Source organism: Tachypleus tridentatus, chromosome 9, assembly GCF_004210375.1.
Source record: "Tachypleus tridentatus isolate NWPU-2018 chromosome 9, ASM421037v1, whole genome shotgun sequence".
Classification (NCBI taxonomy): domain Eukaryota; kingdom Metazoa; phylum Arthropoda; class Merostomata; order Xiphosura; family Limulidae; genus Tachypleus; species Tachypleus tridentatus.
In genome coordinates this window covers 32387473-32413424 of record NC_134833.1, presented here as the reverse complement: position 1 = coordinate 32413424, position 25952 = coordinate 32387473, and the positions used below count along the sequence as shown (strand labels likewise).

The window sequence follows — 25952 nt, the reverse complement described above, 5'->3', positions numbered from 1 at the left end:
AGAAAACATCAATAAATTTTCCAAATAAGTTATATTATCAATAATGAAAAATTATTTGCTCTATGTAGCACATCAATTAATGCAAACGAGACATTCATAACACTACTGCATTTTGTTACTGAGACCTCGTCTCTAAATACTTAAAATTACGACATTTATTTAACAGTTTTAACTTTTCAGAACAATATTGTTTAACTGCACAAATTAAAGTTTGGTAGTGTCGTTGTTTGTTTGGTGGGTTAGAATGTTCGGTAACAACGACAAAAGAGTTATAACTTGATTTTATTTATACCTGATGTGCATACCTGGAGGGCATCCAGTCAACAGCACCCACTGCCAACTCCTCTACTACGTTTGCCCAACCTAATAGCGCACCCTTCCTGTGACTCAGCTTATAATACTGAATTTTGGGTTTTGGTAACCATTGTGCAGTTTTATGCTTGAAAATAAACAAATATAACCTATAATGAGATATGATCATTACTCTTAGTGAACACCCATGCCCCAAAATGTAAGGCCAGTTTTTGCGGCAAAGAGACGTGAACCATAAACTCTCAGATTCACAGCCTAAACATCCTAATCATGAAGTCATTTGTTTTGAATTTCGCGTGAAGCTATACGACAGCTATCTGCGCTAGCTGTCCCTAATGTAGTAGTGTAAGACTAGAAGGAAGGCAACTAGTTATCATTACCTACCGCCAACTATTGGGCTACTATTTTACCAATGAATAGTAGGATTGATCGTAACATTATAACGCCCCCACGGCAAAAAGGGCGAGCATGTTTGGTGTGACGGGGATTCGCACTCTCGACCTTCAGATTAGGAGTCGAGTGCCAGTCCTGATAAAGTCATATTCAACCGGGTAGTGTATTGTTAAGCCGTACATAATCATATCAAATTTTTAAAATTAGCTCAGTCAGGATCTTACTAAAACTTACATTAATATTTTGTATACTACGTGTACACACACACATATAATAATAATCCCGGCATTGCTTTGTGAATTAAATAACATCAAAATGTTATGTATATGTTAATTTGTTCACCTTTCAAGTTAAATATTTTGAGTGGCTATTCTCGTCTTTCTTAGTGTTTCTACTACTAATTTCCTGGTTTTCCTTGCACTGAAGCTCAAATTTTGCAGTGTACAAGCGACATCTGTCTTTTTTCTTTACTAGCCCAAACTTTTGAATTTTATAATACGAACACCGCAATGTCTCGAAAGACTTTTTGATCAAAGACAAATTACTGTTGTTTATTTTGCGTCTCTTCCATGCTGTAGACATATGGAAACAATATTCACATATCACACTGTCAGCACCAGACTTCATGAGGGGCTTGTCATATAATATTGATAGAATATTAAAAAAAAAACATTATGACAGTAATATGATACCCAGATGGCGAAATAGACAAAGAGAGATCACCGATTAGAAGAACTGTGTGACATAAACATGTTTTGTTGTTGTTGCTTTAACTCCGACTAATTTAAAATACAGTCGCTGTTAATAACAAATAATAAAGGCCCGGCATGGCCAAGCGTGTTAAGGCGTGCGACTCGTAATCTGAGGGTCGCGGGTTCGCATCTCCGTCGTGCTAAACATGCTTGCCCTTTCAGCTGTGGGGGCGTTATAATGTTACAGTCAATCCCACTATTCGTTGGTAAAAGAATAGCCCAAGAGTTGGCGGTGGGTGGTGATGACTAGCTGCCTTTCCTCTAGTCTTACACTGTTAAATTAGGGACGGCTAGCACAGATAGCCCTCGAATAGCTTTGTGCGAAATTCAAAAACAAACAAATAATAAATTTTAAACTTTGTTGTGCTTAGTACGAGAAAAACACTTAAACTAATTTGTCATGCATACTTTTCTTATGATAGTCGATGATAGTAAAATTAACGTTAATGTCTTATGTGAAAATTAAGTTCCTGTACAAATATTTTACCTAAGTAGTGCTCATTTGCAACGGTTGTAATTATACTCTTATGTGTATTGTGAAGCGTGGCGTCTTATCCGAACTTTTGTCTGTCTCCCGTTTGAAAAGCTGCGCACGCAGGCAAAGCTCAGCATTCACTTTTAAAATGACGGCAGAACAGCCATGAATAATGTTGATGAGAAATGTTATTTTGCAAGCAGGATATTCTACACTAAACTGTTAGGAATTAACCACATTATTGATCACGTTTGAAATTGTGAGGTTACTTAAATATTAAAAATGTATATTTAGTGTTAGCATTTCTTGAACAGCTCTTAGCGTGACTGAAATGTTCAACATTTGCTTTTCCCGGTGAGAGGTATAAGGATCTCTGAGCTTTGGTTCTGAGTGAAACCAAGAATAAACACAATTAACATTTCTAAATCCCATGAAATAGTTTAAGCGGGGAGCTTAACTTAAACTTTTCTCGTCACTGGGGGCGGGTATTTTTTGCTTGTAGTTTATAAGTGTCGAGTTTCAGACAGCTAAATTCTTAGTAACATTTTTTTTATTTCCCAAAAACCTCTAGTGCGAGCCTTCCTTAATTTTTAAATGATAGAGTAGAAGGAAGGTAAATAATCTAAGCAATCCGCTGACAGCTTATGAGAAATTTTAATCAAATGATTCGATTTAACCGTCAAATTATAAAATCTTCAAAGCTGGAACTGAAAGTATGTTTGGAGTTGATATTCGAACCATCAAACTATGCCAGGCCGCTGACTAACTTGTTTAAAACAAAATCATAAAAACAGGTTAATTATTCTTAATAAATTTAAGGGTGAATTGAAGTGAAATGTCAAATAAAAGATAAATAGAATAAAACATTCACATATTCTGTTATTTGCGGGACTTCTAATGATATTAAATTTTACATCTCCGGCACCAATATGACATTTATCTTTCAACAGTCTCATTACACGAGGTTTAGAGTAGACAAATCAGAATATTTTACACCGAACAATATAAAAATTTAACACCATAAAACTTTTGCCAATATATTTATTTGTATTTCAAATTGAAAGTCCACATAATGAAAGGTACTTTTTGTTGCTACTATTTATTTATTCTTAGTGACGTAGACAGATAATCATCGTGGTAATGTAAGCTACTGTCACTTTTAAAATGCTAAAATTCTGCAGCCTTCGGAATATTTATTTTCTACTGTTTAATTTTCCTTTCTTATCGATATTTATCCACGAGACGCATATTTCAATGCTTGTGGTCACTCTTAACTTGGAATTATTTATTTTTTCCTAAAGGAGATGGAAATTCCATATTACCAGGAAATCCACACTTTAAAATGTCTTCAAATGTATTGATAATACTACGTTGCTATGTTTAATAACAATAATTTCGGTGAAGAAAATATGAAGTAGATGTTTAATCTGTTCTTTGATTCGCTATTTCCTCCACAGCAACCTAGTTTCTCGTTTAGGTTATTAATGCTAAGTAAAAACCTACGTATTTAAAACAAGCTAGCTGGTTACAGTTCACCACTACACGAGGCCTACTTTATTCATTTGTCTCTTCCTTCCAAGCAACATTGATGAACTGTGAATTCGACGAAACTGGGCTATTACAACAGGAGTTTTGAGTCTTGGAATGAATTAGGTTTTCCTCTCAGTTTTTGCTTAAATGAAATTCACAAACAAGTAAGTAACCAATTTGTCCTCTGAATAACAATGAGTAACTTACTGTGATATTATGTCACAAATTATCCACACTTTTTAAGTATTTCACGTTATATTAATAGTGAGTAACGAACTAAAAAATCAACCACTCAATTTCTTTTTCTCTCTATTTTCTTTCTATGTAAATATTCTCGCACTTCAAGGTTTGATTATTATAATTTTCCATTATGGTTATTATATATTATATTAATCGTACACCAACTGAAATGTATCACAAGTCACCGAATATACACTTTTTGTAAGTAATACATAACATACATTTTGATAACAGCCCTCTGAAATAAATATGCAATACGTTCTTCTGTTATTTTGTATCCTCTAAATATAACTATTTGAGAAACCACACTCACTTTGATAATAACCCGTTATTTGCTTAAAGTTAAGCACAAAACTACACGACGGGTTATCTGTGCTTTGCCCACCAGGAGTTTGATTTGGTTTGTTTTGAATTTCGTGCAAAGCTACACGAGGGCTATCTGCGATAGCCGTCCCTAATTTAGCAGTGCAAGACTAGATGGAAGGCAGCTAGTCATTACTACTCACCTCCAACGTTTGGGATACTCTTTCACTAACAAATAGTGGGATTGACCGTAACATTATAACACCCCACGGCCAAAAGGGCGAGCATGTTTGGTGCGACCGGGATTCAAACCTGCGACCCTCCCCACCAGGAGTATCGAAACTCGGCTTACAGCGTTTAAGTCAGCAGATATACTGCTGTGCCACGGGGAAGGGGCGTTATACAAAAGAAGACTAGTTAGGTGGTTGTTTCGTTAGTTTTTAAAAATGATAGTAAAGTTAATTAAAATAAAATAATAATATATAAAAAGTGTTAAAACAGTCAACCTAACGATGTATTAACGCCTATAAGGTTAATTAATTCCCAACTAAAAATCGGGTTTGTAGATGACATAAATAAAATTGGTAAAATTACGTTTCACTTGGTTAATTTGATTTGCACCCTAACAGCTGTTGTTCATGAAAATTGACAACATGCATATTTGTGTAGACATGGCTCCTAGACCATTAATATGTTTGTCGTTATTTTGTGATTATATTATCGTGTCTCTCACATCCCCCAGCCTGCCTGCCCCGTTTTTGGGCAAAAAGTCTCGTAGTGTGATTGATAAATTATAGCTTTTGCTTCTTTACTTTCACTCATGGGTTTTTAGAATTTCAAATTGGTTATTTTGAGTATAACAGATTAAAAACAAGTTATTATATGCTATGACTTATTTTTAATACCTACAAGAAATACTGCTTCTTATTAGTTTGTTCCGCCTTCGTGCACTTTACAATACAATCTCGAGAAAAAATAATAACAGAGTATTTTAATGCTATTTTACTTCTTCTTGTTTTAAATATATATGTATTCGTTTGTTCAAGTAATAAAAAATAAATACACACTTCTCAATGTCCAATCACAGACCTCAAAATCTTCTGGGTGTGTCTAATCATGTATATTTTGTGATGCAGAATTAGCCACGAGAGACTGAGTACGAGGGTGTGTTGGATTTATTCTGTAAACTTTTTCGAATGGATATTATATATATAGTAAAACCTCTCTGAGGCGGAATCGCACGGGACCGAGTAAAAGTTTTGGCTTAAGCAGGTTTTCCGGCTTAGACACAGTAAACATGCATTTTTTTAGTTATATATAATTTTTGAGCGGAACGTTATACTTGCTTGATGTTTGTAAATAAAGTTATTATACTGTTTATGCTATATTTATTAGATTTCTTTGTTTTTTGAAATTTGCGCAAAACTACACGAGGGCTATCTGCGCAAGTCGTCCCTAATTTAGCAGTGTAAGACTAGAGGGAGGGCAGCTAGCCATCACCACCCACCGCCAACTCTTATGCTACTCTTTTACCAACAAATAGTGGGATTGACCGTTACTTTATAACGCTTCCACAGCTGAAAGGGCGAGCATGTTTGGTGCGACGGGGATTCGAACCCGCGACCCTCCGATTACGAGTCGATGGCCTTAACCCATCTGGCCATGCCGGGCGATATTTATCAGAAAAAGAACGAAAATAGACATTCAAAATATACATAAGTACACACAATTTTAATCAAGTTTATAGAAAGAAAGTGTCCAATTTCAACTGTTTCATTTTTTGATGGGCTTTCTCATGTGCTTAAAAGAGAACATCAATTCTACGGCCTTTTCATGACCTTCATACAATTTGATAGTATTAATATAACTTAATGCTTGCGATGAATTAGGGATTTTTATTTCCTCACTATCTTTTCCATTTTGTGCATCTTCTGATTCTCTAACACTGTTACCATCTTGCGATTCTATTATTGATTTTTTAAATCAGTTTCTGTTAAAACATTCTTGTCAACATTCACAGAATCATTTTCATCCGTCTCTTAATCAGAGTTTGGATTTCACTAGAATCATCATAACAAACAACTTCTTCACAAAGTCCGCCATTATCGAGAATAAATCCACAGTTTCGAAAGCACTTTATTACCCATTCATTTTTTACGCGTTTGATTGAATGACTGAAAAATACAGTAGCATCTAACACGGCAATTTTCACGGTCATTTCAGATGCTATCTTACAGTCGTCCATGTTTGTAATAATATGCTGAAGCATCAGTTTTCTGTATTTCAATTTTATACAGTGTGTAATTCCATTATCTAGTGGATGTAGAACTGATGTTGTACACATAGGTAGAAAGACTAAACAAACATTTAAAAGTTGAACTTTTGAATGACAAGTTGCATTATCCAGGAAAAGTAGAATATTCCTTTTTTCTTATTCCATTCTTTTGTTTAATTTGTTCAAAAATTCCTCGAATATAGCGCTTGTCATCCACGCTTTATTATTCGCTTTCCATTCCACAGGAAGTTGATTCTTCCTTAAGTTTTTGAAACAGCGCGGATTTTCACTTTTACCTATTACCCATGGTTTCCTTAATTTTCTATCAGCAAATGTGACCAGATGTACAGTCAGTCAATCGTTCTTTTGAATAGCGACCTCAGCAATAATGTAGGCAGAAAAAAAAAAATGTAACCAATACTTAATGTAACAAAATGTCCAATAATTTATTAATATTTAAACAAATCATTAATTAAACAAGAATGCATTCATATTTAAGGAAATTATTAATTAAATAAAAAATTAATATTTAATCAGATATATTTGTCCGCCTTCCTCAGGTTCTAATCTACATGTTGATGGATAAGGTAGGTGAAAGATAGTTTTTCGTCCGCGTTACGCAGGTTCCAGCATATAGAGGGCCTTTTATAAGAGAAATCTTAAGATAATGCTGCCACATTTTGATATCTAGGGCTTGTATAATTTCCAGCTTAGACAGGTTTTACTGTATTAGATAGGTTCAAACTGATATCTGGTATGATTAATAAATCACATGAAACCTAACTCGTCCAGTATACTGCCATGTTGAAAATAAAATCGTAACAACGAAATAAACAAAACAGTAAGGCCTGATGCTAAGCTTTGGTCACACTGCGATTTTCGTTTTTATTGAAATCACACCTTTACAAGTTTGAAGTATGAATTATAATACTCTTATTGTTTATATATTGCAATGTCCTCAACGAGGGATCTAGTTAATTTCTAAATAAAGCTTATAAACCATATCCAAACGATAAACCTTTGGTGAAAGCTCTTATTAAACATAGATAATTACTTAAAATCTTTGGGAAAGATGAAATTACTATTTTATATGAACCAGTAGCAAACTTCAATCAAGCTTACAATCTAGCGTAATCTAAACTTTTTTGTTTGTGTTCATCGTATGTTAACCCCCCACGAAGTTTCACCAGGCTTAAAATCTGACGTAACTTTAACTTTGCGTTTTGTGGCTCACTTCTTCTCCACCCAAAAAATTATCAAGCAATGTTCTATTCAGCTTTGTAATGATTTTCTTTAGTTGTGTTAGTCTATATTTGTGAATGCATTTAAGCGTAAATCTACATAGTAAGCTAGTTTTGTTATGCTCATTGTTGGTATCGAAACCTGATCTGAGCCGCTTGATTCCCTTTTTCTTATTAAAATGTCTCGACAGTGCAGTTTATTGACTTAAACTATTTATTTTATAGACTTTTGCACACACTGGGAGGCACATATAAAGTGCGTATTTATGTCTTTCAAATTCAGGTTTTCTACTGAAAAGTTCCCCGTCACACCAAAAATCCTTGCCTTTTCAGTCGTGGAGGCATTGTAAAGTGACGGTCAATCTCACTATTTGTTGGTAAAAGAGTAGCCCAAGAGTTGACAGCGGGTGATGATGGCGAGTTACCTTCCCTCTAGTCTTACACTGCTAAATTAGAGACGGCTAGCGCAGATAGCGCTCGTGTAGCTTTGCGCGAAACTAAAAACAAACAAACAAACTGTATCTCAGAACGGCTGGTATGGGTATTGACACTTTTACTAATAAAGCAGAGAACAACGTTTCGACCTTCCTAGGTCATCTTCAGGTTAACAAAAAGAGAGTTTGCGACAGTTGTAATACCCATTCCAGCCATTCTGAGATACAATTTTATTTCGAGTGGGATTCTCGTCATCAAGAAACAAATAAACTGCGTAAAAGTTATTTTGGCCCAGCATGGTTAGGTGGGTTAAGGCGTTCGGTTCGTAATCTGAGGGTCGCAGGTTAGAATCCTCGTCGCACCAAACATGCTCGCCCTTTCAGCCGTTGGGGCGTTAAAATGTGACAATCAATCCCACTATTCGTTGGTAAAAGTGTAGCCGAAGAGTTGGCGGTGGGTGGTGACAACTAGCTGCCTTCCCACTAGTCTTACACTGCTAAATTATGGACGGCTAGCGAAGATAGCCCTGAGTAGCTTTGCGCAAAACTCGAAACAAACAAACAAATGTTATTTAGTTTTCTTAGTTATTTTTTTCGCGTGGTTAGTTTCTGGTTAGTTTTACAGTACGTGTTGTACATTAAACGTTTGTATTATTTGCTGGAATACAAAAATATAATTTATAAAAGCATAATAAATAAAACAGTTTAGATAATTTTACGTAACTTGCGGAAACGAGGCGAATTGAACACAAAATTATGAACGCCTACATTATAATTTATATACATGACATGTCACTGTCAACAACGGAATTGTTTTACCGTAAAATTAAGGCCATTTCTTGGTTTTCCTTTAAGATCTTTCAATACACTACACGTTTTGATGGTATTTTAAAAAGCCTTGTTTTAAAAAACGTTGTTCTCAAAGTGCACCCACAATGGCTCGACGATATGCCAGCGAACTTAAAAGAAACAAGTTTCGATATTTATGACGGGAACAGCACAGATAATTCATTATAGTACTTTGTGCTAAAACAAACCAAAACGTCTTTAAAATAATTTAAACATAGATTTTTGGGGAAAAAATTTCATTGTGTTTTTTAACATTTTACCAGTGTTAATATTTTTCAATAACATGTAAAATACTTTGTTTATACTGTAATATTACGTGTTTGTATCATACGTAATCCTGACATAGTCCTTTAGTGATTCAGTGTTAAGTTTGAGGCTCTATCTAACACCAAAATTCGTGCTTTGATCTGTGTGTAGGCACATCAATGCTAGTCTATTAATCAGCTTTGTACTTGACAAATAATCCTGAAACAGGTGTTACTGTCCATTATGAATAATAAGAGATCAACAGTTTATTATATTATTATCTCACTCGTCTTTGATCATCATATTAATATCTTAGGCTTATGCGAAAAAACCATAAATATATATTAGGAGAATACACGTCTTGCATATTTGTTCGTTAGCGATGTTTTCACCCGTGTCCTTTTTCTAGACCTCATTTAGGTAAGTTAAATGAATGGTGTACATATATATATACATACATACATATGTAACAGTAGATAGACAGCCTGTGTACTTTTCACGTTAATTTGTGAGAACTGGACCGTTTTCGAGTACTTGTAAGACGAAAAAATGTAATTTCTGTTTATTAGTGAAACAGGCTGATACGTAAACGTCTACACACACCACCATATTTAAAGCAGAAACTACCCCGCCAGACGTTATCTGAAATATTTTATATTCTTATGCTGTAAATAAAAAAACATTGTTAGCACATCTGTCCATTCAATTTTATCACCAATAAAAATTATAAATGTCAAAGAAGTTTTTTTATTTCGAAACTTGTTACAACAAATGTAGAACAACGAACCAGCAAAACTTAAATAAGTAACAGCATGAAACTAAAATAAAAAACAACGAATTACCGAAACAACGTCATTTCAGTGAAAAAATGGCAATCAAATAACCTTCAAAACAATGGGTTATTGTAATGTTTTGTGTTTTAAAAAAAAGTATTATGGCAATCAAATAATCTTTAAAACAATGGGTTATTGTAATGTTTTGTATTATGACAATCAAATAACCTTCAAAGCAATGGGTTATTGTAATGTTTTGTGTTATGGCAATCAAATAACCTTCAAAACAATGGGTTATTGTAACGTTTTGTGTTATGGCAATCAAATAACCTTCAAAACAATGGGTTATTGTATTGTTTTGTGTCTTTTTAACATAGAACGTATGTTAAAACGTATCAGCCTGGTTGTGTCATTCTTGTTATGTAGTATATTTTCTTTTTTGTTGACAGTGTAGTATCTCATGCTTGTAGATCAGTTCAATGAAGGGTATCTTGCTCCTTTTTGTTTATACCCGGCATGATCAGGTGGTTAAGGCACTCGACTCCTAATTTGAGGGTTGCGGGTTCGAATCCTCTTACAACAAGCAATCTCACCCTTTCAGCTGTGGGAGTGTTATAATGTGTCGTCAATCCAACTTTTCGTTGGTTAAAAGAGTAGCCCAAGAGTTGGCGGTGGGTGGTGATGACTAGCTGCCTTCCCTCTAGTCTTAAACTGCTACATTCGAGACGGCTAGCGCAGATAGTCGGCGTGTAGCTTTGCACGAAATTCAAACCAAACCTGTTTGTTTTCCCCTCCAGACCCAAATAAATTACGATGCTTGAAGGAGTTAATACAAAAAATGAAACCATACTTTTATAAAAAAACAAAACAAACTGTGATGACATAACCTTCCTAATTATTTTAATTCACAAAGCAATAGTGTAGGAAGGAGTTGTAAAGTGTGGTTGCTTGTTTAGACATGCAGACTTTACAATGAAAAACTGAAAGTATAAGGAGCTCTAAAAGCAGCTCAGTATGAGGCGAAGTGGATCTGAGGGCATGCTCCCCTACAAAAAATTAATATAATTTATAGTTGCTTTATACCTTAATATAAGTCAGTTTACAGATTTTGCTGAAACTTTACTATAGAAAAATCGAACACTGTAAAAAAAATCAGTTATAAATACCAAGGCAGAGTCCGTACTGATCAAATGTTTACAATGGTCGAACTTGAGGATACTTTTGTTGAGTATATTACCTTGTAGCATTCGGGAAATATTTTGTTATAACAAGGATAGGTTCACAGTAACTGGTAAAAAGGCGAATAATATAACTTTTGTTTCCTTGAAAAACGTATTAAATTTTCTTAGTTTGTGGCATGAACATTTTGACTGAAATAAGATAAATATTGTAACAGGGTATTTGGTGTTTTCAGTCTGGACGAGTTTATATGTAAAAACGTGCGTGTGGACTTTCAGTGAACGGCCAAGAGATCCCGAAACTCAATCGTAATCAACCTTTATTTAGAGCTAACAACCAAAGAAAAGGCAACTATAGAGCTTATTTGTTTGTTTGTAACTAAGCACAAACTTACACAATGGATATCGCAACTAGACAAGCATCTGGTGCTTACCCGGTTAGTCTTTACCAAGTTGTGGAATTGACTTTCATGATTAAAACGCCTTCATAAATGAAATATCGGAGAATGTTCAGCGCTCATACCTTGGAACTTTCCGATTCATTGAACTTAGTGGAATTAGATATTATTAAGAGTTTATTACTTGTAATCAGTAGTTTCAAATGTTTTAATGAGCACGAGCATTAGCGATGGCATGAATTAATTTATATATTAAGGTTTTGTATTTATAAAACATCTAGCAAAATTTTAGGCATACCCTACTGATACTTTAAATCCTTTAGAAAACAATTGTTTAACTTTTGAGAATCTTAAGTTTAAGATACATCTTGTAGGATTCTGGTGCTCGCGTGCAAGGAGTATGCCGTTATTTTCTTTTTTTTTAATAATTTGGTAACGTTCAATGTGTTATAGCGCAGTGGATCTCGGACCTTTCTCATTCTTCTTAAATAAAAACCTCAGAAAATTTTACATTCAAAAATGCATCTAGTCTCTGTTTGATTGGTTCTAATATTTTGTTCTTCAATCACCATTAATGAATGAACGATTAACGCATATCTCTCATGTTTCGATTGTTACTTTAACCTAAATCTTGTAATTTATTCCAGATTTTGACGAAAGAACAAATTGCGTGTTTGAAGACATCAAGTATCGAGATGGTGATCAATGGAATCCAGACCCTTGTACCATTTGTCAATGCTTGCTAGGTAACGTAATATGTGACAAAAAAGAGTGCCCAGAAATAGAATGTACAACCGTAAAATTTATTCCACTCGGAAAGTGTTGCCCAATTTGTGCTGGTGAGTGTTCACATTTTTAAAAGGAATTATGGATGTAAATGTAATAATGATTTGTTAGTAAATAAGTAGCTTGTAATATTAAAAAAACAACAAAGATATCTCTATTATACTACACTTAAAATGAAAGCAAGTACGTTTATTCTGATGAAATACTATGCAATAGTTAAGACAACTCACTGATTCTTTGCTATATACCAGATAAATTCTACTCATTTATTTACATATCTTACATATTTAAATAGCAGTTAACTGTTTGATTTAGATATTAAAAACTTGCACAACTATCTAAAAAAAGATTAATTTTAGTGCTTCTTCAAAAAATATACTCATTTATATTGTACACAGTAGAGAATATATAAATATACTCATTTATATTGTACACAGTAGAGAATATATAAATGTACTCATTTATATTGTACACAGTAGAGAATATATAAATGTACTCATTTATATTGTACACAGTAGAGAATATATAAATATACTCATTTGTATTGTACCCAGTAGAGAATATATAAATATACTCATTTATATTGTACACAGTAGAGAATATATAAATGTACTCATTTATATTGTACACAGTAGAGAATATATAAATATACTCATTTATATTGTACACAGTAGAGAATATATAAATGTACTCATTTGTATTGTACACAGTAGAGAATATATAAATGTACTCATTTATATTGTACACAGTAGAGAATATATAAATATACTCATTTGTATTGTACCCAGTAGAGAATATATAAATATACTCATTTATATTGTACACAGTAGAGAATATATAAATGTACTCATTTATATTGTACACAGTAGAGAATATATAAATATACTCATTTATATTGTACACAGTAGAGAATATATAAATATACTCATTTATATTGTACCCAGTAGAGAATATATAAATATACTCATTTATATTGTACACAGTAGAGAATATATAAATGTACTCATTTATATTGTACACAGTAGAGAATATATAAATATACTCATTTATATTGTACACAGTAGAGAATATATAAATATACTCATTTATATTGTACACAGTAGAGAATATATTTAATTCATTTTACGGAAAAACTTCCTTTTTTAATTTGAGAATAAAAAATAGGACTTCGACTATAAGTAAGAATTTTTTATGGCATTGGGACTGGTAGAGTTGTAATAAGCTCTGATAAATTATTTTTAATTATTGTATTAATTCTGAGTGCAAAAGTGCTTTTATAATTATTTAAGTTAAATTTTAGTTCTAATAATTACACAAACAGTTAATGTAATACAATTCTAATAGAAACTTGTTTATATTAAATGTAGATGGTGGAGAAACTGAATCTGAGCAGATTGCTCCTCCAGTAAGTTTTTTTTTTTTGTTAGTTTTATTAACTCTAAACTTTGTCTTCATTGACTCGTTTCATATGATTCAATGAACAGATACTAGAAAACTTTATGTATTAAACTGCTTTCTTAGTATAAAAATTAATTGTATTGTTCCGTGTGTGCTTAAGCCAAAACTATTTCAAAAGCGAATTTTTTTTTTACATTAGAAAAATACACACTTACCTCAGATTCTATTTTTGTTGTTGCAATTGTTAGTTTTCATAAGACAGATTATGAAATTCTTAGGAGATTAAAGTTGATAACTTTGTTGCCTCAAAAATAAATGTTTTCTTTTAAATGAAAGACAGATATTCCTGAGTATGCTTTAACTTCTCTCTTTTACGAAAGCTGTTGGTGATAAAGCAAACATAGTGTTCTAGCGGACGAGGGTTGTTAGAACATCTTATACAATATTACATTTTTTATATGATGTTACAGCTATGAACACACACACACATATATATTTCTCTTTAAAAAGTATGTTACATGCTAAGTCTTGACTGTAACCGAATTTGTTTTTCCTTGAAAGATGGCCAAGTTTCATAAATAGAAATAAAATGAAAGAAAAAAAAACGATTTTGATACACAAATCATATAAAAAATAATATATTATTATACTATGGTTCAAAAAAAGCTATTTCTGTATCCATAGCAACAGTCATATCCTCCAGATACATCGCACTACAATCCTCATCCACCGTTTCCACTTTTCATTCCAGGACAAAGGGTATGATGTAAACATATTATTTTTTATTATCATTTTTTGATTACTTAGGCTTGAATTATACATCCTTGTTATGGTCGATGATATGAAGTTTAATATTCTATTTTCCTCGGAATAATCACGCTAAAATCAGGGGTTCTATTTCCTTCAGTGAATATAGCAGATAGTGTGATGTGGCTTTGCTATAATATTCTTTGTTTGTTTTGAATTTCACGCAAAATACTCAAGCCGTCTCTAATCTAACAGTGTAAGAGTAGAAGGAAGGCAGTTATTCATCACCACCCACCCCAACTCTTGGGCTACTCTTTTGCCAACGATTAGTGGGATTGATCGTCACATTATAGCGCCCTCACGGCTGAAAGGGTCAACATATTTGGTGCGACCCTCGGAGTAGAAATCGAGCACCCAACCATTTGGCTATGCTGCGCCTTGCCACACTTCTGGCCAAAATCTTAAGGCCGATGAACAGACAAATTATGCATTTTGCATTGTTAGACTTAACCACTTATTTGAACGGAGCTTCGTAAAGGGAAAATAAAAATAAAAAAACGTTTTAGCATTTAATAGGGAAAATGTGAACACTATGAAATTAGCCTAAATACTAGCTGGTCAAAAGTTTAAGACTATACCAAAAAGAAGTCCTAAACAGGGTAGGAAATGCCCAACAAGAGGTCTCAGTAGTGACTTGCACGGCCGTCATTGCGAATAACTTCAAACATTCGCTTTGTTATGGTCGATATAAATGTTTGCAGAAGTCTGACTGGAATGTTATTCGAAGCAGTGAAGATAGCTTCACGAAGATCATGCACTGTTTGGAATTGACGTCCGTTTCTGTAGACTTCCCTTGCCATCCACCCCCAAACATTTTTTATGGGGTTCAGTTCGGGTGAACACGCTGGATGGTCTAAAAGAATCACGTTATTCGCCATGAGAAAGTCCTTTGTCCTGCAGGCATTGTGGATTGCAGCGTTGTCCTGTTGAAAGATCCAGTCATTTCTACACAAGCGAGGGCATTCAGTCAATAAGAATTCTCTCTCCAACATTTCAATGTAGCCAGTTGCTGTTTGACGCCCCTGTATAACCTGAAGCTCCATTATTCCATGGAAGGAGAAAGCATCCCAGATCATGATGGAACCTTCTCCGCTGTGCCATGTAGAAAATATCTCCGGTGGGATATCCTTATCATACCAATAACGTTGGAAGCCATCTGAACCATCCATGGTTACATTTTTTCTCATCAGAGAATAAAACCTTCTTCTACTTTTTTACGTCCCATGTTTGGTGCGTGTCAGCAAAGTTTAACCGAGTTGTTTCGTGGTGTGGAAGGAGGTGTGGCCTTTGAAGGCGTATACGGCTTTTAAAGCCTTTCTCTCGTAGGTGCCTTCTTATTCTTCTTGAGCTGTATTCTACGTCCGTAAAGGCTTTAATCTGGTTCGACAATTGGCTGGTGTCTTGCCGGACAACCCATCGAATCCTCCTTCTCAACGCCGGCGAACTTTTCTTGGGTCGACCACTTGAAATTCTCGTTCCGTATCCCTCACGTTCTTTAAGAAATTTGCAACAGCAGTTTTACTACGCCCAATCTCACCAGCGAAGGCACGTTGAGAGAGGGCCTTGCTTTTGCAGCTCGACAATTCTGCCACGTTCAAACTCTGTCAACTTTTTAGCCTTTGCCATGTTTTTACCCAATGTAACACAGGAGATGTCAGTGAGAGATGTTAACAATGTTAATGCTTGAAAACAAATCACTAAATCTCGTTACGTGTTTGCCGATTAACGCTTTGTTTCAGTATGGTATTAAACTTTTGACCAGCTAGTATTTAAGTTAATATCATAGTGTTCACATTTTCCCTATTAAATGCTAAAAAAGTTTTTTAATTTTTATTTTCATTTTTCGAAGCTCCACTCAAATAAGTGGTTGAGTCTAACAATGCAAAACGCATATTTTGTCTTTATGTTCATTGGCCTTAAGACTTTGGCTAGCAGTGTATAAGAAAAACACACTTAAATTTAATTTCGCACAAAGCTACACGAGGGCTATCTACGCTAGCCGTCCCTAATTTAGCAGTGTAAGACTAGAGGGAAAGCAGCTAGTCATCACCACCCACCACCAACTCTTAGGCTACTCTTTTACCAACAAATAGTGGGATTGACCGTAACATTTTAACGCCCCCCACGGCTGAAAGGGCGAGCATGGGATTTGAACCCGCGACCGTCAGATTAGGACTCGACGCCTCAACCCACGTGGCCATGCCGGGTCACACATAAAGAAGATACTTTTTTAAAAAAAAAAACTAATGTAAAAGTCAGGGTCTGCGGAACTACAATAAAAAGTACTTGTATTAACTTGCGAAACAGTTTTAATTTTAATTTGTTTTTGGGCCTGGCATGGCCTAGCGCGTTAAGGCGTGGGCTTCGTAATCTGAGGGTCGCGGGTTCGCGCCCGAGTCGAGCCAAATATGCTCGCCCTCCCAGCCGTGGGGGCCTTATAATGTAACGGTCAATCCCACTTTTTGTTGGTAAAAGAGTAGCCCAAGAGTTGGCGGTGGGTGGTGATGACTAGCTGCCTTCCCTCTAATCTTACACTGCTAAATTAGGGACGGCTAGCACAGATAGCCCTCGAGTAGCTTTGTGCGAAATTCCAAAAAAAAAAATGTTTTTTTAACGTACTAATACTTTATTGTAAAACATCACAAAAGGCCTGGCATGGCCAAGCATGTTAAGGCGTTCGACTCGTAATCCGAGGGTTGCGGGTTCGAATCCCGGTCGCACCAAACATGCTCGCCCTCCCAGCCGTGGGGGCGTCAATCCCACTATTCATTAGTAAATGAGTAGCCTTAGAGTTGGCGGTGGGTGGTGATGACTAGCTGTCTTACACTGCTAAATTAGGGACGGCTAGCACAGATAACCCTCGAGTAGCTTTGTGCGAAATTCAATACAAACAAACAAACGTCGCAAAAATGACTTGATGTTTGAAAAACAGTCTCTGAAATTAAATTTCAGAAATATACTAAACAAATTTCTTAAAAACATTTTAAGAGCTACGTAGAATGTTAAGAGCGCGACTCTATTTTAAATAACAAATTGCAAATATTAAGATTAAATTTTTTGCAACCATTGTTCTTGAAAATTTCTTAACTTTTATTCGCGGTAAAAGTAAAGCTCAATAGTCGCAGGTTTCTGACCCCTGTTTCTAGTCATTTCAAGATTAGGGACGATTGTCATTGACTAAATCTTTGGTAGTTTTTGAATGCAAAAGGTTACTTGCAAAAAAAACCGGAATGAAATTATATCTCGTTTTTGAATTTCACGCAAAGCTACAAAAGGCTATTTGCGCTAGCCGCTCCTAATTTAGCAGTGTGAGACTACAGGGAAGGCAGTTGGTCATCACCACCTATTACCAACTCTTTTACCAACGAATAGTAGGATTGACCATAACATTATAACGCTCTCACGGCTGAACGGGCGAGCATGTGTGGTTTGACGGGGATTCGAATCCGCGACCTTCGGATTAAGAATGGAGTGCCTTAACCCACTTGGCGAAGCAGGGCCAAACGTACATTTATAAATAAATTTGGTGAATTATTTTTATTAGTCTATTTGGAAAATCGCTTTAATTGAAAAGTTATAGAATATGAAACATTAAAATTTGTATAAGCAGATAGGTATGGTAATTTTGATTTCATGATTTTTATCAGAGAATATCAGATTTAATCAATGTTTTAATAACTGTTAAGATGTTTAAAGCATGTAAACACTAATTAATACTATCTGAGCTTCCTTTGTTCATATCATAATGTTCTTTCAGCTACTAGTAAACAATGGTTCTATTATCATGTTTCCAAACCTTCTTGCCAAATTAATATTAGGTCAGGAAATAATAATGATTATAAAGACTGTGTATATTTTTATGCAGGGTGAATCTGGTGAGCCTGGAATCCCAGGTAGATCAGGAGATAGAGTAAGTTATATAACCATAAGTCAAATTTTTGAGAGGAAAAGAAATGTCTTTCCTTTTTTGTTGTTTAATTATTTTTATATTATGTTAAGAATTCATGCATCATTTTGTTTGCCTTAAAATTATTATTTTCAGAAATTAATTTTAAGACTCTATCACATTAATTACAAACAGTTTGTACTAACACTAAGTGGAATGAAAAGTAATAAATTACCAAGAATATAATTTCTTCCTGGAATTTCTGAAATACAAGAAGTAAATATTTTATTAATATATCAGTATTTTATGGTTTTGAAAAATATAGTAGAAAAATATACAGACTTGTGTATTTTAAATTTAATAATTTTTCCATTGTTTTTGTTTGAATGTTACTTTCTGTATGTGACTGTTTTTGTGTGTAGCAGTATACTCTAATGAAATGAATATTTATTTTTGAATGAATATGAAACAAATGTCACTATTGCTATTTATTGTTTGTTCTTATAGGGCCTTCCAGGACAGCCAGGGGTACCAGGAAATCCAGGTGAACCTGGACGTCCAGGACCACCAGGAGAAGTGTGTTGATTTCTAATATCTTTTAATATTTTGTCATAAACTTGTAGAGATCATTATTTAAGAACAGTAGAATAGACATTAAAAATAAGAAGTTTTCTAATGAGAAAGTTAATAATTTCTCTTCTGATTCACTTAGAACTTTCAGGTTTAATAAAAATATAAAATATATTTTTTATTGGAAGATTTCCAGTTTGTGCTATTGTGATAGTAATTGGGGAAAATCTCTTTTTGGTAACCTTGTAAGATTATCAAATTATGAGCAGTAAGATGCTTTTATAGAATCATTTAGTCAAATACTGGGTGTTCGGAAAGTCACCGTGCACTTATATATTTATTAACAGACATGTTTCAACATAGAATACAGGAGGTAAATATGAATGACAATTATAAACAATGTTGAAAGTGACCCCGTTGGCATCAATACAGGCCTGGATCCTTCTTAATTTGTTTCTAAACACCGCTATCAGTTGCTGAGTTGAAATAGACTGAATAAAATATGATTACAAAACTGCACAGTGACTTTCCAAACATCCTGTATTTTTGTCGGATTAAATAAAGTAAATAAAACTGAAAATTCAAAAATTGAATGACTACATAAAATTTAGAGAGTACAGGTACCCTAGTGAACCTGTAAAACCCATTAAAACCTATATTTTAACAGCGATCCAATTTCTTTTGTTTGGTGAATTTACTCGTAAATCCTTTATGTTTTTGTTTTTTTCAATAAACCTGAACTACACACGCATTTTTGCAAGTCTAATATATTTATTTTTTTTTTTTTTCATGTTTTCATAAAGTATGTTAAAAACAGAGGACCAAGTTTTTACTGCAATGACAAACAAAACCTGTAATAAAAGCCTGATATGTTGATCAGTATTATTTGAAAATATATGAAATCTATTTTTATCCCAATAACGTTAAAATTTTTTTAGCAGTTCAGGCTAGAAAATTGGTTCTTTTTAAAGAAATTAGTTGGAAAACCTATTTTTTTTATGTTACAGCCATGTTGGCTGATTTATTCTCATTTTATGTTGTTTGTATACATATTCATGACGTTCATATTAAAACTTACTCATTTTAAACCATTTTTGCTTTTTTCCATTAAAAATGGAATAAAATACTTTATTTACTTTCAATAGTTTTGCAAACAGTTTAGTAATTACTTGGCCCAGAATGGCCTGGCTGTTAAGAAGCTTGGCTCACAATCTCGGGGTCATGGATTTGAATCACGATCACTGAACTTGTCAACCTTTTCATCCGTGGAGGCATTTTATGTGACAGTCAATCTCACTATTCTTTGTTAAAAGAGTAGCCCAAAGTTGACAATGGGTGATGTTGACCAGATGTCTTCCTTCCAGACTATCACTACTAAATTAGGAACATTTATTGAGGATAGCCTCCTTGTAGCTTTGTGTGAAATTAAAAGCAAACCAACATAGTAATTACTTAAATATTATAGGTGTCATCTTGGTTTGATCAACTTGCACTACACCAAAGTTTCAGTGGAGAAAAAGGACCTTATCCTGAAGCATTCAGTTATCTTCAAGCACATGTGGTATGTAATTTATCTTGAGATATATAATGTAGGATAATAAGTTTATCTAATTTCCAAAACAAAAGTCAAAACATCTTGTGTAATAGTAGTTGTTAATATACAATTATGGGTATCTTGCATGTTTTTAAGTTCTGTAAATATTAAAATTTTGAGAAACAACTTATATCACTTGTGGTTTGTTAACTTATTTTTTTGTATTTTGTATGATATAAAACAAAAGTTTAGTGTATCATTTGATTGTTACATAAATAAATAGGTATCTAACACCTGACACATTTGTTTATGTATTAAAATTAATTACAACTGACTAAATCTTCATTACTCTAAAATCAGTAGAATGAAAATTAAACAAGGTGTGAAATAAACTATTATAAAAAAGTTATCTCCATCTAAGTTGGTTTTAGTGTAATATTGTTTACTCTTCAATGTTTTAGAAATTAAAATTTATCATAAAGTTTAATTTAAAAATTTTATTATGAATTTCATTTTGTTGAAGAGTAATGGCACTTACAAAATAACGACTAAACCAGAGGTTTTAATACCATATTTAATAAATTGTATATAAACAAAATTAAAATACATTTACAGAGGACTGTTGAATGCTAAGAGATGATAAAAATGTTTTACAAGTTGTTTTTTGTGTTAAAATGGCTAAAAGAAAATGTTCTAGAAACTAATCTAAGCAACTGAGTACTTGTAGATTATACTACAAAGCATTATTTGAAGATTTAAAACAATATTTTATCTAAGATTCATATTGTCATGTGTGTGTGCATGTACATTTTTTTATTTTGAAAGGATATAAATTGTGTGTGTGTGTGTGTGTATGTGGTTTAAGTATTAGAAGATGTTCTTTGCAGTTTAAAAATAAATAAAATCAAATATACTCCAGTTATATATTTTTTTTAATATTTAGAAACATAAATTATATAAAGCTTTAAATGTTATATAGGGACCTGTTGGACCTCGTGGATCCACTGGACCACCTGGACCTTCAGTAAGACTTTTTCTTTCATTTTGTTTTTATAAAAAGACACTTAACTATAATAATAATGTGTTTTAAAAAGAAGTTCTTTTCACAAATACATTTTAGTCCAATAAATAATATGTATATAAATTATAAGTTGTATAATAAGTGAAAAAAACAAGTAATATTATGACCTTCTCAGGGATAAAAACTTCAAGTGTTTGTTAATATTTCAGATTTTCGTTTTATCACATTGTTAAAAAAGAAAGCTGTTTTCTATAACTTGAGAAACTGTTCATTCTTTCCAACACATCATAAATGTTTATCTAATTAAACGTCTCTTATTAACATCTTCTATAATGAACTTACTTTCTGTCCTCTGCAACAAATGTTTTATGAAGTTACCCTCGTCTCATAATAAGAAATTTAAATTATTGAAGATACACACCACAAAACCACTCATTTTCTTTGTGTCTAACCTGTTGATAATAACTAGGATTTATTGAGAAACAAGATGTTATTAATTTATTTTGTTAATTTATAGTTTTTGTATAATAATTATTGTAATAAATTGGAAAGTATTTGTGATACTGAGGTTTTGCTTTCCTTCAAAACTGTGGTACTAGTGTGTTATAATAACATTTGTTTTTCCAGGGACCTCAAGGATTTCAAGGGATACATGGAGAGCCTGGAGTACCAGGAGCTCCGGTGAGCTACATAATAAAATCACCACTCTGTCATTAAAAACTTCTTCATACTGATAAATTAATATAATACACTGTCTAACACTAACCATGTGTCAGGTATTTAGTAACATTAGCTACGACAACTTATTTTCAATGCTCTGATTTGACTTTTGCTATTATATGGTTTATAATAGTGATTCAGTTGAAATATAATTACATTATTGATTTTAACATTAGAACTTCAAAATAAAAACCTTATTATAATGACACTCTTAACAGAATAGCTAATAGGCTTATTAATAAAATTTACATATATATTTTGTTTAAAAAGCTATCATTAATTATTTGAATCATGGACTCAATACTCAATTCATTACTAACAATTGTTTGATTTCAAACTTCTTTCAACATTGTAACTAATGTTGGAATCAGGATCTATTTATAATTAGATAGTTGGTGTTAATTAGTTATTCTTGCCTAAACCTTTTAATTTACCTTAAATGTATTGTTAATATTATAAATTTGTTTCAAATAAATCTGTGGGGGGAGGGGTTTAATGGATGAGAGATGCACACAAAATATAAACAATTACTATCTGTACTGTTATTAATTCTACTGTATGAAACCATGCATTTATGTGCTGTGCAGTTGACACAGAAAAAAGCGTTTTCACCCATATTTTGGCCAGACTTTTACATTAATTATTTAGGAGTAAAAACTTAAAATTAATGAAAATGGCTTAGCATTTTAGAGCAGTAAACATTAAAAAAAAACATGGGTCACATGAAGATTGTATTATTTGATATTGCCACAGAATTGAGCTTTGTTGTTTTAATATAGCTATCAGAATATTTTTTCCACATTACAATGACTAAATAATAGTTGAGAATTAATGCATTTTCACATTCTAGGGCCCACGTGGTCAGCCAGGAGAGAGAGGAATGCCTGGCCTACCTGGAAAAGATGTAATTATCATTTGTAATGATATAAATCTGTATGTTTTGTAACTGTGTCTGTTTCATTTACCAGATTAATGCAACTAACTAACTAACTAAAGTACTATCTTTATTTGGGTTTTATTTTTCTCGTCCTTTTGTTATTTTAGTGAATGGGAAAGTGATTGAGGTTCTTATCAATTAAATTTTTTTGGTCATAGTAATTGAGTTATTTTCTATAAAATGTTTACTCAGTGGGAAAAAATGAAAATTGTAAAAGCTATAAAAACGTGTACTGAAGTGAATTTGACATATACTGAATAAGTGTTTGCTTAGTGAAAAAGTATAGTAATAGCTTGTTATGAATGTATACCTTAAGCCTAAATTATTCTGTTTTGAGAACTAATATAACAACAGATATTTTGAAACTTAGCTTCACAGTATTTTTCATGCATTCATCATTTATAGATTTTTATTTTGATAGACAGTTACCTGCAGAATATCTAATGCTTATGAAAACAACAACTAACTAATGATAACTTACAAAATAAGTCGTAACCTAATTTTATGATTCCTTTATTAACGACAAGATACGATATAAATTCTGAGACAGGACTAGTTTGTTGCTGACTATCCAACAAAATTTGAAACTTTGTTAAATGATATGTCCTGACTGATAAGCAGTTTATTGCATTAATGAGCCAAGAGCTTGTTTGCTTATTTGTTTGAAAATGTGATGAGAATTATTCGTGCATATACGAGTTTTGACACTGACAGTAGTATTTTCAAGAACTGTGCTCTAGGAAGAACTTGTGATGAAAGTTGCTAGCTTTACTGTGTTGCTAGTTTTGCAAGTAAAGCCCAAACCAAGTAAAGCCCAAACCAAGTAAAGCCCAAAGAATGGCACTAAATGAATAAATTGGTACGTGGACTGATTTTTTGAAAACTGTTTAATATGTATACTTACTCAGGGCAATAAAACATACATTTCTGTGAATCTACAAAAACAAAATATATTCCAAGTCCATCACTACAAAACAAATTCAGCATCTTTGTGATTTCTTCAAACAAAAATTGTAGGTATAGAAGGAATTTGGAATGCTTTAGAGGTTCTATTTCAACACAGTTGTAATGGTTACAGTGTTCTAGAACTGTCATTCATAATACATTATTCTAATCTAAAACAACTAAGTTTAACAGCTAAGATAACTTCTTAAGAAGAAATAAGGAAAGGTGTGTATATATATAATAACAGTGTGAACAAAAGATTCTGTAAATTGCAGCATGAAAATTGTCATAATACATAAAAATATATGTAGATTATTGATATAATGATTACAGCAAAAAATGTTTTGTCCTCTTTTAAAACCAGAAAAATATGTAACATTGCAATAGCAGAGGCTGGTAGTCCATTGGGTGCATGTAAGTTAGATATATCAAACAGTGAAATGTAGTTTATCTGTCAACTGTATCCACTTGAGAACCACATTGATATATTAATGGTGATGGTTTAATATGAATTTGAGCTTAAATGAAAATTTATTTTCACAATATAAAAACTATGGAATTCTTATGACTATTATTATAAATATATTAATAATATATTATAATTGCATTTAAATTTCATATATATGTTTAAAAACTAGTCTTACATAATAATCAAGAATAATCAAGCATAGTTTATTTGTAAATTTTTAATAAAATGTACATTTTACATTAAGGGAAAACCAGGTGCTAATGGAATAACAGGCCCACCAGGTCCACCAGGGCCACCCGTGAGTTATTGTTGAACATTATTATAATTTTCTTATTGTTGGATTGTTTACTTTGTATTAACTTTTTGTGAATTGATTGAGAGAACATTTTGTGTTTGGATACATTTTTTTCCTCATTGTTTAAACTACTTGTACAACATTACAATCATACTGTTATTGTGGTTTATTTACAACAGTAGTTGATTGTATGTGCCATATAAATAGCTAAAATAATTTGTAATATAACTAATAATAGTAATATTTGTATATGCACATGTACTTTATCAATATGATGATAAATCATTTACATGAAATAAGAATGGTAAACTGAAATTGTACAAAAATAACTGATACATCTAATTCCTTTATCTTTACTTGATGAGTAATGTTCATTTTAGCTTTACAAACATTCTACTTAATACAGTGATTACTTATTGTGATCAGTTTGATGTCCTTTTTAATTTGCATATTTATAGTGAGTTTCATTAAACCTGTTATTATTAGACTACTCATAGGAGAAAGTATAATCTAGTAAGAGCAGGTGACACTTATGTATGTTTCTTGTATTTAATAAATAATTATTATGTATGTGAGATAATGTAATTTCTTCTTCTAGGGTGTACGAGGGGCACCAGGATTGCCTGGACTAGCAGGCATTAAAGGGCATCAGGTAGGTTGATGTATAGTATAGTACGATTGACACTGTTATTCATTGTGTGCCCTAATATTTTCATCAGTTTGTTTTTAGCTTAATATCTCAACAATGCAAATTTTATGTTATTTTAGTATTTTTATTAAACCTATTTCAGATTTATTAAATTATGTACTGATGTTTCTTAACATGAAGTTTTTCAGTAATCTGCATGATATGGCAATATTAGGCTTCTTTCTTAAAATTTTATTAAAAAGTGTACTAATTAAGACATTGATTCCAAACCAAATGAAACAGATAAGATTGATTTTTTCTGACTAGAGTTTATAAAGGCATTTACTACAGATAAGAAATAAATTAACAGAAAGTTCTCTTGTAATTATGCATCATTCCTTGAAATAATATTACAAAAGTGTTAGAGTAAATTAACACAGATTGTAATAAACAACATATTAAAAGTACCTCTATAAAATCTATGAAAAAGAAACTAAATGCAAATTAAAGTGAGAAAAATAAACAAGGTTATAACTTGTAATTCTTGAATACTGTAT

The 25952-nt window shown here is 32.6% G+C and overlaps 1 protein-coding gene across 1 annotated transcript in view; it reads left to right on the top strand.

Annotated features, from left to right (window-relative positions):
* Positions 1-25952, top strand: part of LOC143225001 (uncharacterized) — an 87891-nt gene that overhangs the window by 1538 nt on the left and 60401 nt on the right. Inside the window, exons 2-12 of the mRNA XM_076453610.1 lie at positions 12047-12238; positions 13553-13590; positions 14268-14342; positions 18256-18300; positions 18784-18852; positions 20312-20407; positions 21360-21404; positions 22029-22082; positions 22972-23025; positions 24717-24770; positions 25366-25419. Coding sequence (XP_076309725.1) covers positions 12047-12238; positions 13553-13590; positions 14268-14342; positions 18256-18300; positions 18784-18852; positions 20312-20407; positions 21360-21404; positions 22029-22082; positions 22972-23025; positions 24717-24770; positions 25366-25419 — 776 coding nt within the window. The remainder of the gene's footprint in view (positions 1-12046; positions 12239-13552; positions 13591-14267; positions 14343-18255; positions 18301-18783; positions 18853-20311; positions 20408-21359; positions 21405-22028; positions 22083-22971; positions 23026-24716; positions 24771-25365; positions 25420-25952) is intronic.